Source organism: Manis javanica, chromosome 4 (genome assembly GCF_040802235.1).
Source record: "Manis javanica isolate MJ-LG chromosome 4, MJ_LKY, whole genome shotgun sequence".
Taxonomy (NCBI): domain Eukaryota; kingdom Metazoa; phylum Chordata; class Mammalia; order Pholidota; family Manidae; genus Manis; species Manis javanica.
Window position 1 is genome coordinate 116,664,848 of NC_133159.1, and position 18,167 is coordinate 116,683,014.

General features: G+C 38.7%; 1 protein-coding gene across 6 annotated transcripts in view; it reads right to left on the reverse strand.

The window, feature by feature from the left end:
- The window catches only part of ULK2 (unc-51 like autophagy activating kinase 2), a 163,639-nt gene that overhangs the window by 31,692 nt on the left and 113,780 nt on the right, over nucleotides 1-18,167 (reverse strand). For all 6 annotated transcript variants that reach the window (XM_037012928.2, XM_037012924.2, XM_037012937.2 and 3 more), the window contains 6 exons: nucleotides 17,078-17,215; nucleotides 14,083-14,228; nucleotides 11,756-11,836; nucleotides 9,782-10,068; nucleotides 8,231-8,418; nucleotides 7,721-7,824 (listed from right to left, as the gene is read on the reverse strand). In XM_037012928.2, the coding sequence (XP_036868823.1) occupies nucleotides 7,721-7,824; nucleotides 8,231-8,418; nucleotides 9,782-10,068; nucleotides 11,756-11,836; nucleotides 14,083-14,228; nucleotides 17,078-17,215 (944 nt within the window). The remainder of the gene's footprint in view (nucleotides 1-7,720; nucleotides 7,825-8,230; nucleotides 8,419-9,781; nucleotides 10,069-11,755; nucleotides 11,837-14,082; nucleotides 14,229-17,077; nucleotides 17,216-18,167) is intronic.

Here is an 18,167-nt window from a genome sequence, read left to right on the forward strand (position 1 = left end):
AATATTTGATAAAGGAGCCATGGACATACAATGGGGAAATGACAGTCTCTTTAACAGATGGTGATGGCAAAACTGGACAGCTACATGTAGGAGAATGAAACTGGACCATTGTCTAACCCCATATACAAAGGTAAACTCAAAATGGATCAAAGACCTGAATGTAAGTCATGAAACCATTAAACTCTAGGAAAAAAACATAGGCAAAAACCTCTTAGACATAAACATGAGTGACATCTTCTTGAACATATCTCCCCGGGCAAGGAAAACAACAGCAAAAATGAGCAAGTGGGAGTACATTAAGCTGAAAAGCTTCTGTACAGTGAAAGACACCATCAATAGAACAAAAAGGAACCCTGCAGTAAGGGAGAATATATTTGAAAATGACAGATCCGATAAAGGCTTGACATCCAGAATATATAGAGAGCTCACATGCCTCAACAAACAAAAAACAAATAACCCAATTAAAAAATGGGCAGAGGAACTGAACAGACAGTTCTCTAAAAAAGAAATACAGATGGCCAAGAGACACATGAAAAGATGCTCCACATTGCTAATTATCAGAGAAATGCAAATTAAAACTACAATGAGGTATCACCTCACACCAGTAAGGATGGCTGCCATCCAAAAGACAAACAACAACAAATGTTGGCAAGGCTGTGGAGAAAGGGGAACCCTCCTACACTGCTGGTGGGAATGTAAATTAGTTCAACCATTGTGGAAAGCAGTTTGGAGGTTCATCAAAATGCTCAAAACAGACCTACCATTTGACCCAGGAATTCCACTCCTAGGAATTTACCCTAAGAACGCAGCAGTCAAGTTTGAGAAAGACAGATGCACCCCTATGTATATTGCAGCACTATTTACAATAGCCAAGAAATGGAAGCAACCTAAATGTCCATTGGTAGATGAATGGATAAAGAAGATGTGGTACATATACACAATGGAATACTACTCAGCCATAAGAAGTTGAAAATCCAACCATTTGCAGCAACATGAATGGAGCTAGAGAGTATTATGCTCAGTGAAATAAGCCAAGCGGAGAAAGAGAAATACCAAATTATTTCACTCATCTGAGGAGTATAAGAACAAAGGAAAAACTGAAGGAACAAAACAGCAGCGGAATTACAAAACCCAAAAATGGACTAACAGGTACCAAAGGGAAAGGAACTGGGGAGGATGGGTGGGCACAGAGGGATAAGGGGGGGGAAGAAGAAGGGGGGTATTAAGATTAGCATGCATGGAGGGGGAGGGAGAAAGGGGAGGGTTGGCTGCACAACACAGAGAGGACAATTAGTGATTCTACAACATTTTGCTAAGCTGATGGACAGTAACCATAATGTGGTTGTTAGGGGGGACCTGATATAGGGGAGAGCATAGTAAACATAGTACTCTTCATGTAAGTGTAGATTAAAGATTAAAAAAAAAAAATGAAAGAAAGAAAGAAAGAAAAGGGGGATTACTCCTTGATAGGATAAAACTATTGGTAAATCAAAGATCAACGCATGCTTTAAATATCCTTAATGTTGATCACTTAAAGGGTGTCAGATGATCAGCTATGGAGGTAGTCTTTTCTGATAATATTCCTTTCTCTTAATAAAAAAAAAAAAAAGCAGTCCCTGTGTGCTGACCTCCAATGAGTTCTGCACAGTGGTATAGAGGGCATGTCAAAGTGTGGGCAAAGGGTCTGTTTCTTTCTATGCAGAAGATTAAGGCCTAGCTTGGATACCCAGAAAATGAACTAAGATACGATATGAGGAGGAGCTTCCGGCATCAGCACTCTCTGAAGGACTTGTGCCGGGGGATGATCATCAAAAAGCCTCCACAGGGATCCGGACGATGCTGCGGTTGTGGCTGCATCCAGCCCACCGTCCCCTGGACTTGCCATAGGAATGAGGAGGGAGATGTCTAGGCTGGCATGTGCATACAGTGAGACAATGAATTTGACTGGATCTGTACTGTTGGAACTCAACCAGGAGTTGGGAGGGGTGCAAGGTGTAGCACTCCAAAATCTTATGACTATAGACTATCTACGGTTAAAAGAACATATGGGATGTGAACAGATCCCAGAAATGGGCTGCTTTAATTTGTCTGATTTTTCTCAGACTGTTCAAGTACAGTAGGACAATATCCTTCATATCATAGACAAATTTTCACAAATACCTCGGGTGCCTAAATGGTTTTCTTTGCTTCACTGGAGATGGATGGTAATTATAGATCTGCTTTGTTTATGTCACCGTATTCCTATTATGTTAATATGTGTGTGCAAATTAGTTAGTAGTTTAAAACCTATACATACTTAAGGTACTCTACAAGAAGATATGTCAAAGAAATAATCAATCCTCCATTGTTTTCTTCCATAAGCTACCTCTATAGCTTTTCTTCCTTCCTAATTACAACCCTTAAGTAGAATTCGTGCCTCATATCGAATTTACCGAGTATCATAATTCCTCCAGATGGTAAAGATACCTCAAGACAAGTGCTGGGCATAGAAGCCACAGGGCATAAATCTGCAAAGAAGTAAAAAGCTAACCTTTTCAAACAATATGGCTTCTCTCTCACTTACCAGCTTTATATTTCCCTGTATGGCCCCGGAAGATGACTGGTTAGCCAGAGACGGGTAAGATTCCTCAAGGGAGGAACAACCTAAGACAGGCACAGTCGCAGGGGGCCCATCAGGTGAGAAATTGGGATCAACAGAGGTGAGGCTCAGAACCTCATCCCCCCTGCTTTGAGAGAAATCTTCTGCATCCGTGGATGTTTTGCTGCCCTTGTCTAGCTTGGATTAATACTTAGTCCATAGGCACACACCTGATCATCTACATTTGCCCCCTTACAGCACTAAACTATGTTTTCTACCTTTATCTTGCATCTACCTACCACTTCAGCATTTTATTAAAAATAAAAATAAAAATAATAATAAAGGGAGAAATGTGGGATCAACATATAAATCAAGTATAAAAATCAAATGAATATTCATATTTGACCTGATTGTTTATAGTTCATAATGTGTGATCAAAACCGAAAGTTTCTGTGACGATTGCCCTTGTACTGTTCACCATGTAAGAATTTATTCACTATGTAAGAATTCGTTCACCATGTAAGAATTTGTTCGTTATGCTTCAGAAGATTGGAGACTGACAAGAATTAGGCTTGAGATGGATTAATGATTGTACATTGAGCATTGACCCCCCTATACTGAATTTTATTGTTGTTAACAACTATTTGATCAATAAATATGAGAGATGCCCTCTCAAAAAAAAAAAAAAAAGAACAAGTAACCACAATTAAGTTGTTCAAGCCCTGGATCATGAAGACAGCTAGTCTTTCAGTTGTCTGTTAGGTCAATTCTGTTTATGATGGATGTTAAAAACAGTATGATCCTGAAAGAATTCTCAACCAAATTTAGTCTTGTCTCTCTTGTTGATTAGATTAATTCCAAAAATGATTCAATCCACAATAGCTTGAGGGGATGAAGTATTTGCCTTAATAAATTACTTTGTTGTTCATGCAAATCCTGGACTGTAAGATCCTCAAGGGGCAGGAACCACATGTTCTCCTTGTCATGTAAATTTTCTAAGGTGTTTGGCAGCACTCTGTACCCTGTGGAGTACTCAGTACCTTTTGTTTGATGTTGCTGACAAGAACTCAAAAATAATCCCTTAAAAGAAACCTACTATTAAAATGTAGCAAACTTGAAAAAAAAATGCATATATATGTCAATCATGCTTTATTTATGACTTAATCAAAGAAGTCTATTAAATTTTAACATATTTGTGGGCAGGGTTGAGGTTTTCTTTATTTTTCATCTCTGTAATAGGGTGCTTGGCAGACAGTGAACCCTTAATGTACATTTGCTAAGTTAACAAGGGATTGGGATGCTGGGGCTCAGCAGGAGGGAAGGGGTGAGACTTCTGTCATGTATCCTTTGTCCTGAGAGGCCGGATGATTATCACTATGCTAATGAAAGAATAATAAAAGCAGACACAGTTGTGCTCTAAAAAAAAAAAAAAAAAAAAAAAGTAAATACAGAGTTAGACAAGGCTTACATGTTACTTAAGAAAAAGATACCTAGAAAAGCGTAAAGATAACAGGGGACACAAAAACAAGGACAGCAGAGAAAAGTTTAGCCTCTGACATCTACAGTTACAGAAAACACTAAACACAGCCTAACTCCTAGTCAGATAAACCAAAAACTCAAACTATTTAACTCAATTCCTTTTATCCAGTATATGATGCCTTTCAACAACAAAAAAATAAAAGGCAAGCTAAAAAGTAAAAACAACTTGAAAAGGCAGAGCAGGCAACAGAACCAGACTCAGCAATAGAACAAATATTGGAATTATCAGGCCAGAAATTTAAATAACCTAATTAATATGCTAAGGGCTCCAGTGGAAAAAGTAGACATGTAAGAACAGACTGTACATAAGCAGAGAGATGGAAAGTCTAGAAAGAATCAGAACTAAATACTATAAATCAAAATCACTGACACAGAAATGAAGAATGCATTTGATGAGCTCATCAGACTGGACATGGTAGAGGAAATAATCAGTTAATAGGTACTTCAAAAACTGGAGAGCAAAGAGAAAGAAGAATGAAAAGTAAATAAAAACAAAATGGAATATCCAAGAACTGTGAGACAACTACAAAGGTAAAGAAAACATATGTATAATTGGAATATCAGGAGAAGGAGAGAGAGAAGAACAGAAGAAAGCTCTCAAGTAGTAATGACTGAGAATTTTCCAAAATAAAAGACAAAACCAAACCACAGATCCAGGAAGCTTACAGAACATCAAGGACAATGAATACCAAGAACTCTACACCTAGACATATCATATTCAAACTTCAGAGAATAAAAAAGAAAGAAAGAAAAACATCTCAGAAGAGCCAAAGGAAAAAAATATCCCCTAAGGAGGAACAGGGCAAGAATTATGTTGGACTCCTCTTCAGAAACCATGCAAACAGGAGCAGCAAGAGTGAAACATTAAGTCCCACAGCATTCCTTTGGATTAGAAACCATGTTCAATCACACACTTGCTGTCCAGATATTTCCCCCTTTGAATGCACATGGGAGAGACAATAAAAAAATTGTAAAGGAAACAAGAACAAAGAGGCTACAACAGTGATTCTCAAATTTAAGGGTACACAATAATCATGTGTGCAGCTTATTACAGATACAGACTCCTAGGATCCATTCCCAGAAAACATGATTAAACAAGTCCAGTTTAGGGTGTGGAATCTGCCCTTTGTAATCTAGATGTGGGATGGGTAGAACAGTACCTGGAACAACTATGACAGGGCCAGGGATCTCAGTAAGTAACCTATGGTTCTTTATAGGATCTACCTGCTGTAAGAAATGCTCAAGAGTACAAGTGTAAGTGTGTTTAAGGTAACTTTGGCTAGTATTATGCTACTGATAAAAAACAATCCTGTTCAGAATTCCTTCTAACTCACAGGCTGCTGATCATTAAGATACTGAACAAGTCCCATTGTGAAGGGCTACTGAGAAAGAAGATGAAATGATGACAGGGACTGAATAAAGAAATCTGGGTCAGTAGGTTCCCAGTCAATATAAGCAAATAAGTAGAATAATTACCCCTCCCCCAGCCAAAGATGTCCATGTTCTAATCCCTGGAACCTATAAATAGGCTATGCTACATGGCCAAGGGGAATTAATACTGCAGATGGAACTACAGCTGCTAACCAGCTGCCCTTAAAATAAAGAGATTATCCTGGGTTATCCAGCAGGCTCAGTGTAAACCACAGGAGTCCTTTAAACGTAGAACAGGAAGGCAGAAAGGTCAGCATCTAGACAGGTCATTGCTGGCTTTCAAGATGGAAAGGAGCTATGGAGCCCAGGAATGAGGGCAGTCTCTAGAAGCTGACAAAGGCAAAGAAGGGCCTTCTTCCCTAAGCTTCTAGAAGGCACACAAGCCCTGTTGACATCCTGACTTTAGCCAAAAGGGACCCATTTTGGACTTCTGACCTCCAGAACTGTAAGATAATACATTTGTGTTGTTTTAATCCACCAAGCTGTGGTAATCTATTACAGCAGCAATAGGAAACTAGTGTACATGCTAAAAAATTACCTGCCTAAAAGGGTGTGTTTGTTTCTATGCAGAAGATCAAGGCCTAGCTTGGATACCCAGAAAATGAACTAAGATACGATATGAGGAGGAGCTTCCAGCATCAGCACTCTCTGGAGGACTTGTGCCGGGGATGATCATCAAAAAGCCTCCACAGGGATCCGGACAATGCTGTGGTTGTGGCTGCATCCAGCCCACCGTCTCCTGGACTTGCCATAAGAATGAGGAGGGAGATGTCTAGGCTGGCATGTGCATACAGTGAGACAACGAATTTGACCGGATCTGTACTGTTGGAACTCAACCAGGAGTTGGGAGGGGTGCAAGTTGTAGCACTCCAAAATCTCATGACTATAGACTATCTATGGTTAAAAGAACATATGGGATGTGAACAGATCCCAGAAATGGGCTGCTTTAATTTGTCTGATGGTTCAAGTACAGTTGGACAATATCCATCATATCATAGATAAATTTTCACAAATGCCTAGGGTGCCTAAATGGTTTTCTTGGCTTCACTGGAGATGGATGGCAATTATAGATTTGCTTTGGTTATGTCACCATATTCCTATTATGTTAATATGTGTGTACAAATTAGTTAGTAGTTTAAAACCTATACATACTTAAGATACTATACAAGAAGATATGTCAAAGAAATAATCAATCCTCCCAAGTTTCCTTCATATGCTACATCTATAGCTTTTCTTCTTCCTTCCTAATTACAACCCTTAAATAGAATCCGTGCCTCATATCGAATTTACCGAGTATCATAATTCCTCCAGGTGGTAAAGATACCTCGAGACAAGTGCTGGGCATAGAAGCCACAGGGCATAAATCTGCAAAGAAGTAAAAAGCTAACCTTTTCAAACAATATGGCTTCTCTCTCACTTACCAACTTTACATTTCCCTGTATGGCCCCGGAAGATGACTGGTTAGCCAGAGACGGGTAAGATTCCTCAAGGGAGGAACAACCTAAGACAGGCACAGTCACAGGGGGGCCATCAGGTGAGAATTTGGGGATCAACAGAGGTGAGGCTCAGAACCTCACCCCCCCTGCTTTGAGAGAAATCTTCTGCATCCGTGGATGTCTTGCTGCCCTTGTCTAGCCTGGATTAATACTTAGTCCATAGGCACACACCTGATCATCTGATCATCTACATTTGCCTTCTTACAGCACTAAACTATGTTTTCTACCTTTATCTTGCATCTACCTACCACTTCAGCATTTTATTAAAAATAAAAATAATAATAATAATAGGAGAAATGTGGGATCAACATATAAATCAAGTATAAAAATCAAACGAATATTCATATTTGACCTGATTGTTTATAGGTCATATTGCATGATCAAAACCGAAAGTTTCTGTGATGACTGCCCTTGTACTGTTCACCATGTAAGAATTTATTCACTATGTAAGAATTCGTTCACCATGTAAGAACTTGTTCGTTATGCTTCAGAAGATTGGAGACTGACGAGAATTAGGCTTGAGATGGATTAATGATTGTACATTGAGCGTTGACCCCCCTATACTGAATTTTATTGTTGTTAACAACCATTTGATCAATAAATATGAGAGATGCCCTCTCAAAAAAAAAAAAAAAAAAAAAATTACCTGCCTAATAAGAAACCAGATTGTTCTTACCTATATCCATTGGTCGCTCTGTATTTAAACTGTCCGTGCTGCCCTGATGTCCACCTAAATGTTTCTTTACTTGTTGATCTGATAATTTCCCAGTACTGACAGATCTAAAAGAACAATGATATTAATAATAGAAAAGTATACTTTAAAAAATATCCATATATTTAAATTACAAGGGTAATTTAAGCTAAGTCAAAAAGGTTAATGGAAGACACAGAACAAGGAAACAAAAAAGATGCCAAAAAATTCATGGTAGAGATAAATTTCAATACTTAAAACAAACAAAAGGCAGAAATAGAATATTCAGCAAATCCAGGAAGAGCTCTGTATTTACAGTTACAGGAAGCACCTACGGGTTTCAGAGATTCTAAATGCACACAGTTCATATAATTAACCATGAGGCACAAACCAGCTAGCTACTAAGCTAATTTGGCCTGGTTGTTTTTATAATAGAAATATATGTACTGTTACAGTTTTTGTATTTAAAGGCTGGAAGGAAATGGTGTCTTTTACCTGCCGAACATTCCCTTGTTCTGCTGCTCAGACTTCTGCCTCTCACTTCCTTGTATTAAGAGACAATGTGAGCATTCCCGTGGGTCACTGCCATCTTTAGACTGCCCTTCAGAAAGCCCATGACGAGTAACCAAGGCTACCAGGTTGGAAGATGCTTGTGATTTAGGGATTTTGAAAGGAGCTGTAGTCTAAAGAAACACATGCAAGCTGGTTACGACGATATATGGAGCACTCAGAACTGCCATGTCGCATGGCCCAGCAGTCGGGAGCACAGACGCTGGAGTCCTGCAGACCTGGATTCAATTCTGGCTCTTCTACTTACAGCCTCTGTGGCCTCAGACAGTTCATTTGGCGCTCTGAGCCTTAGTGTCCTTCCTCTGGGATTAAGTAAGATGATACACATAAAGCATTCAGCAAGTAAAGGACATACACTGTGCCTGGCACATAGTGAGTGCTTATTAAACTGCCGCTATTGTCATCAAGAATCCTTTCCAAAATGCACAGTAGTTGCCCCCTTAGCTGCAGTTTCAGTTACAGTTTGTCAACTGTGGTCCAGAGGCAGATGACCCTCCTCCTGTAGTATGGGCAGAAGGTCAACAGTAGCAGCCCAGTGCTGTGTCTCAATGCCTACTCATTCACTTCATCTCCTCACACAGGCATTTTATCATCTCACACCAACACAAGAAGGGTGAGCACAGTATAGTAAGATATTTTGAGAGAGAGACCACATTCACATAACTTCTATTGCAGTATATTATATTGTTTTGTTTATTAATAGTTATTGCTGTTAGTCTCTTACTGTGCCTAAGTTATAAGTTAACTTTATCATAGGTTTCATAGGTATGTACATATATAGGAAAAAACAGTATATACAGGGTTTGTTACTGTCTGCAGTTTCAGGCATCTACTGGGATCTTAGGACATATCTCCTGCAGATAAGGGAGGGGTACTGTGCTTATATACTAGTTCATCACCTACTGCTGAGAGCTGAGCTAAGCTACTCCATGGTGCTAACTCCAAATCCACTGCTCAGCCAGGCGGCACGCTGGGACCTTAAACTGACATCAGCCCTTCACACAAAGTCATGCCCTAGAGAGGAGCCAGCAGTCACAGGCCAGTGAGTTCACGATACAACTTTCCCAACAGCCTTGCTGACCCACAGTCTCCCCACCTCTCAGGGCTTTCCTCCTGTGCGCCCCTAGATAAGACCCCCAGGGAGCTCACTAGAACCTGCTCTTTGAGCTGGCCAATCTGGGCCAAGCCCAGGAATCCCAAAGCACTCCACCATGGATCCAACAAAGGCAGGTGCCCCAGGTCCTGTCTGTCTCTGTCTACTCTCTGCCTTGACATCCCCCCAGTGCCCCCCAAGGCATGCAGGTACTTCCTCCAGGACCTGGGAGAAACAGACTTCTCTATTTCAAGTTCTCTCTGGCCTATTGAGACTTAACCCTGATTTACTGAATGTCGACTCACCATCTGGCATCCCATACTCCACTAACAAACATTAATTTAAGAAAGTCATACCACCTACAAAAGGTTTAATCAACACACCTTAGTAGGAGAGCCTATGATTGTTGGTAAAGGAGTTTTAAAGAACCAGTCAGAACTCCGAGGAGAGGAACCCATGTGCCTGGTGGGAGAGGTCCCAAGGCTGCCCGGCCGGCTGGGCTGAGGTGAGCAGCTGTTCCCAGCCCCGGCATGGGAGGGGCACGCGGGGTCTGAGAGCTGCTTTCTGAGCTTCTGCTTGTTCTGGTAGATGTCAGTGAGGGTGGGGGCACTCTGCAGCCTAGCACCCAATAACAGAGACTGTGGTGACTGAGCCTGCAGCACTGGAGAACCTACCAAGAAAATGGGTGCAACGTTAACCTGAGGTGAAGTCATACAGGGCCAAAACTTAAGAATTAAAAAGATAATTCTTAAAATGAGAATCCTAATGAATGTCTTGTTTTTCATAAGATATTCTAAAAGTTGTTTACTTGGCAAAAGACTATTTTGGGGTATCCTTTCCAGAACAGTGACAGGTACCCTGGAGGATGGGAGCTGATGACGACATGTGTCAGTCAGCCTCTATCAGCAGCTAGCAAATACACATTAATGCAAGGTTTAGTTAGCACCAAAAAGAACTACAGAGTAAATGACTGAAGTTCATAAAAAAAACAAAAACATACACTGAACAAGGGTGTATCAATGTGATTATTCTCTTTTGTCACATACCAATTATAAGAAACTTTTCAAATTAACCCAGAATAACCCCTTATTAAAAACACATAAATGTGTGTCTGTGTATGTATATATACATATAAAGATTAGAAAGAAAATACACCTTTCCTGGATCTTATTCTATTTATCTAAAAATAACATACATGTTATATATATAAAAAATAACACAGGGATAACTTATTTTTGTCAGTTTCATTAATGAAACTCATTTAAAACCTAAAGTTATTCTTTACAAAGAAAACACTGTTTACAGATATTCTTGCATCTTAAGGGGACACCATATGAAAATCCTGGGAGGTAGGGTCCTGAACAGGTGGCAACAATGAGGGGATCCCCCCCACAAACCTTGTTGTTACCACCTGAAGGTCTGCTAAACCTTGAACTCCAGGTATGAATTCTTTGGAGCTTTTTGCATGCCTAAGAACATACAACTTAATCTAATGCTAAGAACATAAAAATCTTCTTAGTGACCTATAACCATCATCCTTCCAAAAACAGACACCAATAGGAGCTTTTGTTACTGACTACTCCTGGCTTAATATCATCCTAAAAGTGGTATTTAATCTTTCAGAACTGGATTTGCCATATATATGTATGTGATATATATGTATATGTGTATTTTATATGTGTGTGTGTATATATACACAAATAAAACTAGTGGCAAAATGTTCTGATCAGGAGAAAGTTATCTAATTTTTTTAATGACTTACCAATTTGCTTTTATTTATTTATTTATTTTATAATTTTTTTGGTATCATTAATATACAATCACATGGACATTTTTAAGGTTTATTTTTAAGGAAACACAAAATATGAAAAACTTAGAACTAAGTGCTTTTCTAAGTAACACAGGATTCCTTTAACCGGCCAACTCCTTAAATGCATACACAATAAAACTTGACCTGTAAAAGTGTGATTTACAAATATCTTTCAGGCATATACATTACAAATAAACCTATATTTCTTTTTTAACTGATGCTGACTGGTAGCTCTCAAGAACAGTCTTAATCAAAGAAAGGAAACTTCCTTTTCCAGGCTGATTTTCATTATCTGTGTGATAATGACCAAAATGTAGCTAAATTACTTAGTTCCTAAGACTTGCTTTCATAAAGGAATTAATATACCCAAAAGAGATATTCAGTTAGCTATATGATATACTAAAACATATTAGAGTATGATTCTAAAAAACAGGATAGCAGAGGAAGTATTTCATAGCAATTCTGTTCTTCTGGTAAGACTAGAAAAACAACTCAGATCCACTTTTAAGAGGATTAAAATTATTAATATGCCAAATACATCTCTTACCTGATGAGTGTCTATTCCTGGATTCATGGCCCTGAGGATGCCCACAGCAGCACTGACTGAACTGCTCAGGGATGGCGCCAGCTGTGAAGAGAGGATGGGGAAGTGACAAGACCAGTAAGGATGGAGAGGCAACATCTGCACAGACTGCACAGTGCATGGCAGATTTACTCCAGCTCGCGCCGAGTCACCAATGTGCTGGGCACACTAGGATCAAAACTACCCTGGAACTAGCCTTGCAACAAGATCACTAGGAGAGTAAGCCACAGAAACAAATCGATGTCTAATAGGTATGTCTTTAAAACAGCCAAGTACAAAGAGTTTGCACGAAGTGTTGGACGCTTGCGGAGTTGTAGGGGGCGCAGCCAGCTGCCAGCCCAGCTGCTGTCCCACTGGGTCCACCGAGGTCCTGTGGAGGCATGCTCCCTGGGGCTGCTTCCAGCCAATGGCTATGTATGGACAATGCACACATTCAGGCCAGTTTAAGCAGGTCAGGGGATCTGAACAACTCTGCACTTGGGGACACTCCTTTGGCCTGGCTAAAACCTCCTTAGAACTCACTATAGCCAAGACTCCATCCTTGCCCACTACCTCACAGGGGCCAGACCGTCATGGTGGTCTGGAGGGGCTACCTGCCCCACTCCTGCTCCCCCCTTTATCCATCACAAGTGTTTCTCTAACACTTCCTTACACATCTGTGCATCTACCTCTGAGAACCCAAACAAGGGGCGGTTGGGAAAGGCTTCAGGGAGTTAAAGCAGACAAGAGACTTATGTCTATAAAAAAGGAGAGGCACTGGCCAAGTGGTTAGGAGACAGGCAAAGATTAGGTCCTGAGGAAGGGCCTCCTCCTTAAGACCAGGGATAATAAGGGTTGGGCCCTATCTCTGGGGACCTTGGTGCCCCGAAAAGCTGCTAAGAGCGGGCCAAGGATTTGAAGAAAATTTTTCAAAAAACGACTTCAAAACCATTGCAACAGGTCAGGTGTTGATATAAACTTTTTTTAACATTTTCATTGTGGGGGTGGTTTTTTGTTTGTTTTTAAAATCAGGGCTCAGGGTACTGTTTCAATCCTTCCTCTGCCTTCTCCTGAGATTTCTTCTGATTGCCATCTTAGTCCTGCTCCAACAGTTTTGACTGAGGGTGTTACTATTTAATAAACTATTATTTAATAGTACATACACACAAACACACACATAGAAATATCCTTACAGAAATGTATTATATTCCATTTCAAAGTAAAAAGTTTTAATTGTGTATTACCATGCATACAACAAATAAATGAACTAAAACTTGAAGAAAAAAAAAAAAGGAGAGGGACCCCACCCTCAGTCAAATGATAATTCAACTCGCTTGTTTTATTATATATAAAAGGATTACACTCGACCTGGTATTGCAAATTTTGGAAGCTGGGTATTCAAGTGGTCACTCATGCATTCTCATATTTTCCTCATTTTTCTTTCTTTCCTAATTGAGATGAAAAACCCACTCTACAATTTTATCCATGTACTTGATGCCAAATTTAAGTATTCACTACTTTAAAAAAAGTATATATCCCATATTTTCTTTTAAGAAAAGCCTGCAGTTATGTGTGAATAACTTGTTTCTGATTCACTTGGGTCAACCTCTCCTTTTATAAGTAAATATACAGATTTTGCAATTTTGAGATCTGCCATCCCTGGGCCCTCTGCACGCTGCTTCCTCCCCACATCAACGCCTTTCCCACAGATTCTGTGATCTCAGTTGTTTTGGCCTCTCTTACATGTATTCTGAGGTTGGAGCATTTTGTTTCTCTGTTTCACTAAAAATGTGGTTTGAGGTTTGTTTTTCTGATTGATTGTGTTTTATTGCTGTTACTATTTCACTGTTTGCTCTTGGCCCATCTGTTTCAGCCTCCTTGGTGCTGTATGTGGTTTCCAGGAGAGTCAGCAAGACCTGTAATGAAACTGCCATTCTCTCCTCCTGAACCGAAGGCCTCTGGTGAATCCCCAGGGCTGTTCTGTACACTACTGTTTTTTAATCCTCATAAATCTGAGTGCTAAGTAGGGCAGGCATTGTACCTACTTTAACCTACAGTTTCTGATGCTTTGCTTCTAAGCAAACCCAATGGAGCAGATGGTTTTTAGCCCTTAGATCTAATTTATACTATTTTATTTCTAACAGAGGTCCTATCAGATTTATACAGAGATTCTCAAGAGGGAGTCGGGAGTAAGTAGAGTTGGAGAGGTGGGAACCTCACTGTCATCACAAACCAATGTTCCTAAAGAGAATGTCACATCAGATTTGTCAGTAAAAAAAACGTTGAAAACAACTGCTTTAAACTATCCTTACCCAAAGGGGAAGGTGAGTAAGGCCTGGAAGACCCAGTAGAGAGTCTTCGTCCAACTGTCTGCACTGTGTCTGCTGGGGCCAGGGAACAGGACCCCAGCCGGAGAAAGCCCATAGGGCTAGTGTTAGACCTTCGCACCAGTGTGGATCTGAAAAGAAAAGCAACAGGTAGAATGACTCCATCTCTGACAGACTCTCGGACTATTTATTTCTATCTTTTTTTTCCTAAAACTTCCTAACAATATGCCACAGAGTTAGATCTTCTTAATAATATGGAACACAGTCACATGGAACAAATACAAAATGTATAAAATTATATGTATCCTTATATCCTGTCTGCCTAATTCCCCACACTTCCTCAATCCTGCTCAAAAGGTTACCACTACTTCTAGTTTCTAGTATCCTTAGAGATTTCCTTAACTCATATATAAGCAAACAAACTGAATATATAATCTTATTTTCACCTTGTTGTAATACATTATACACCATACCATCTATTTTCAATGTTTTGGTCTTAATCCCCTTTGTATTCTTAAAAGTACTTAAGATCTCAGAGAGTTTTTGTTTATATAACTTATATTTATTTTTATTTAATGTATCAGAAATTAAAGCCAAGATATTTTTCTAATTATTAATTCACTAAAAATAATAAACTTCTTTCATGTAACATAAGATTATGAAAAATAATTATATCTTCCAAGACAAAATTAATTACTGAGAAGCATGACATTATTTTACCTTTTCACAAACATCTAATGTCTGGCCCAAGAAATGACAACTGGATTCTCATAACTGTTTCTGTACTCAATCTATTATATAACATGTTATTTTGGATGGGAAGATCATTTTAGTAGCCTTTCAGGTAATTATAGTACTTTTGATACTACACCAAAACTCAGCAAGTGGTCATTTCTAAAAGATGACTTGCAACATGGAATCTGAAACCATGTCAATGAAATTTTGTACTGTTACATTAAACTCCATTCAACAATCTTTTACCTCCATCTACACATGACTTTTAACATTTGGTCATTTGGACAATTATGTGAATTATGCAGATATTCCAAATGTTGACATATTATATGTTATAAAAAAATCACAGTCATATAAAAGTATCACCACAAATCTTAACAGAATTGGCTGTCAAGATGCAATAGAAACTGTCAAGATCACAGTGGTGAATACAAGTTTTCCAAGCTTCTAATTTTTGCTCAAGAGCTCAAAGTTTATGTCACTTGTTTTCTATGCAGTGACAGAATGACTGGGGTCATTTTTGACAAAATGACTGCCAAATATCCACAGGCTGCCAGGTGTTCTTTCAGGTAAAAATGGTGTTCCACGGAGGAAGTGGCTGGCTCAGAGGGCAACTAAATCACACAAGTGCTTTTCCTCAAGACTACTTCAGTGAGCAGCAAAAGTGTTCTATGTCTACATTCCACTCATTTTCAGAGAAATCATAACTTTTATTGCTTCGTTAAAGACATTCCTCCCAGTACAGTGGTGGTAGAGAATACAAAAACTAACTACAGCTGGGTGATGCATTAAAATATTAAGTTTTCCCACCATTGCTTTTGCACCATCAGGGCATATGTCGAGGCTATAGGAAAAGCACACAATGCCCTAGTATTATGATGAAAATAGTTGTGATCTCATGGACCTTCTGAAAGGGAGTCACAGACCACTTTGACAACCACTGCTAATACATATTAGTCACTCTGCTTTTTCATTTTATAATATACCTTGGAAATTTTTTCCACCTCAGTACATAGACAGTTTCTTTACTCTTTTTGGAAGCTGTTCTACTGTCATAGATGAACAGAAATAAAATCAGTCCCTTACTGGAGGGCACTTGGCTTATTTTTCATCCTTTGCTATTATAACAATTAACAACTTTATAATATGCAATTTCATACACAGGCAAGGGCTGCATATCTGCAGAACAAGTTACTAGAAGTGAAGTGCTGGGTCAGAAGATATTTGCATTAATAATTTTCACCGATACTGCCAAAATGCCATTCATATAAGTTTTCTCAATTTATACCCTATGAGTAAATTCAGAAGGGTGAGCTTTATCATTGATTTATTCATGTGGTGGGCTCTTTTAATCTTAAATCTTGTATCCTCCAATTCTGGAAAAACTTTTCTTGATTATTTCCTGGAAATTTTCTTCCTCACCATTCTACTTCTTCTTTCTGGAATGCCTATGTTAATCAATTCTTGAAGAAGATTTTATATTCATACTTTTCATCTTCTTTATTTGATTCACCCATTTCAGATACTTCCTCAACTTTGTCTTCCAAAATTTTTATTATTTCAGGTACTACATTTTGTAATGTCCAAGAGGTCCTTTTAATTTTGTTATCAATAGCACTCTGTTCTTATTTATGGATGTAGTCTCTACCCTATCTCTAAGTATACTAATTTTTTAAATAAGTTTTCTTTTCTTTGCCTCCTTACCATTTCCTCCAGATTTAGTTCTTCTGTTTTAAGCTGTATGCCTCACTTGCATCCCTCCGCCCTGAGTTCCCTGAGATACAGGCCTATGAGGATACTGTGGGACAGTCACCCTCGCCTTGTCAGACCCTGGCTGCACACACTGACACTGGCTCTGCCACAGCAGGCCTCCCTCTTCCACTCTGTTTTCCAGAAATTCATTGAAATCTCTCACCCACTGAATAAATATTCTTATTAAGTTTTTGTGGACTTACATAACTTTGTCATTCCTTAGTGGGTTTCAGGATGTGAAATAAATAAATAATATATAAATAATCTGCTACAATTGGTAGGATTTCATTTTTTAAGAAGTTCTTAAAAATATATACTTATGGACACACATATATCTGTATCATCTTACATTATCCAGCCAGGTTTATTCAATTTGGGGCAATTTTGTACACCTACATTATACACATATACAAGTCACTAAATCAGCCATGAAAAGTAACATATTCCAATGACCACAGAATTTTTTAAAGAAAGGAAAAAAATGCTAGCTTACCTTGGAGAACCATGTAGATTTGTGCCAGAGCTGGCGATAGATGTAAGATTCTGCTCTATGCGCTGATAATTCCTTATCTGAGTAGGAACTGGAATTGGTGCTGTCTCACTGTGAGGTGACACAGTAGGCTGACACTGCCTGCAACCGTGATTCATTGAAAAAGAAAAGAAATCCAAGTAAGATTATTTTTCTTTCATTTGACCTACTGATGATATTTAGAGAAAATTCTCGAAGAAGCCGAATGATCGCTTCTATGTGTGAATACGAAATGATCATCTTAAGAGTACATATAAAGCTCCCCCCAAAATCACATGATCATTTAAAGAACTCTCCTGGCATTCATATTATCTTGAGGACTAAGAACTGTAAAACTGGGAAAACATTAGGAACAACAGCTGTCTACAACAATAAGAAAGGTCTTTCACCTGCTCATTCTGCTATTCATTACTATGTGAGAGAAAAAACATATTTCTAGGAAAACATGCTGGGTAAAAGGACAGGAAGTTCAGGAGGAAAGATGACTGGAATGTTTACAAAAGTTATGAATGCAGTAAGCATTCCCAGAGAACTCTGACTTTTACGCAGACTGACAATACACTGTACAATTCTAAAAGCCTTTAACAGAGCTGAGACCCACATTTTGAAGAGTTAATATTTGGTTTCTTTAACAACCTCTTTCCTTGCTTTTCATAAATTCAGAACTACTATGTCCTTAGAGTTTCAATTCAATTTACAACATGTATTTTGAAACATCAGGGATAATACTGGGCCTTAAGAGAGATGACATTTCATTTTTCTGCCTTTCAGTAATTCCAAAAATGCCAAAAAGATCTTCCACTTTTTCCTAATTACAACATTACATATATATAGGGATTATATATTTACTATTTGAACTTTATCTTCTAAAGTGTCACTTTACAATTTCTTGAACCATTAGAGTATTTCATATTTAAATAAAAAGAAAATCTTTTCTGTAGCAGAGATAGATGTTAGCTATTCTCCTAATACCCATTCACCCACTGTTCCTTTTTTTTTTCATCTTTTCTCCATTCTGCAGACTTTTTAATCAGGGGAAAAAAGACAAAATACT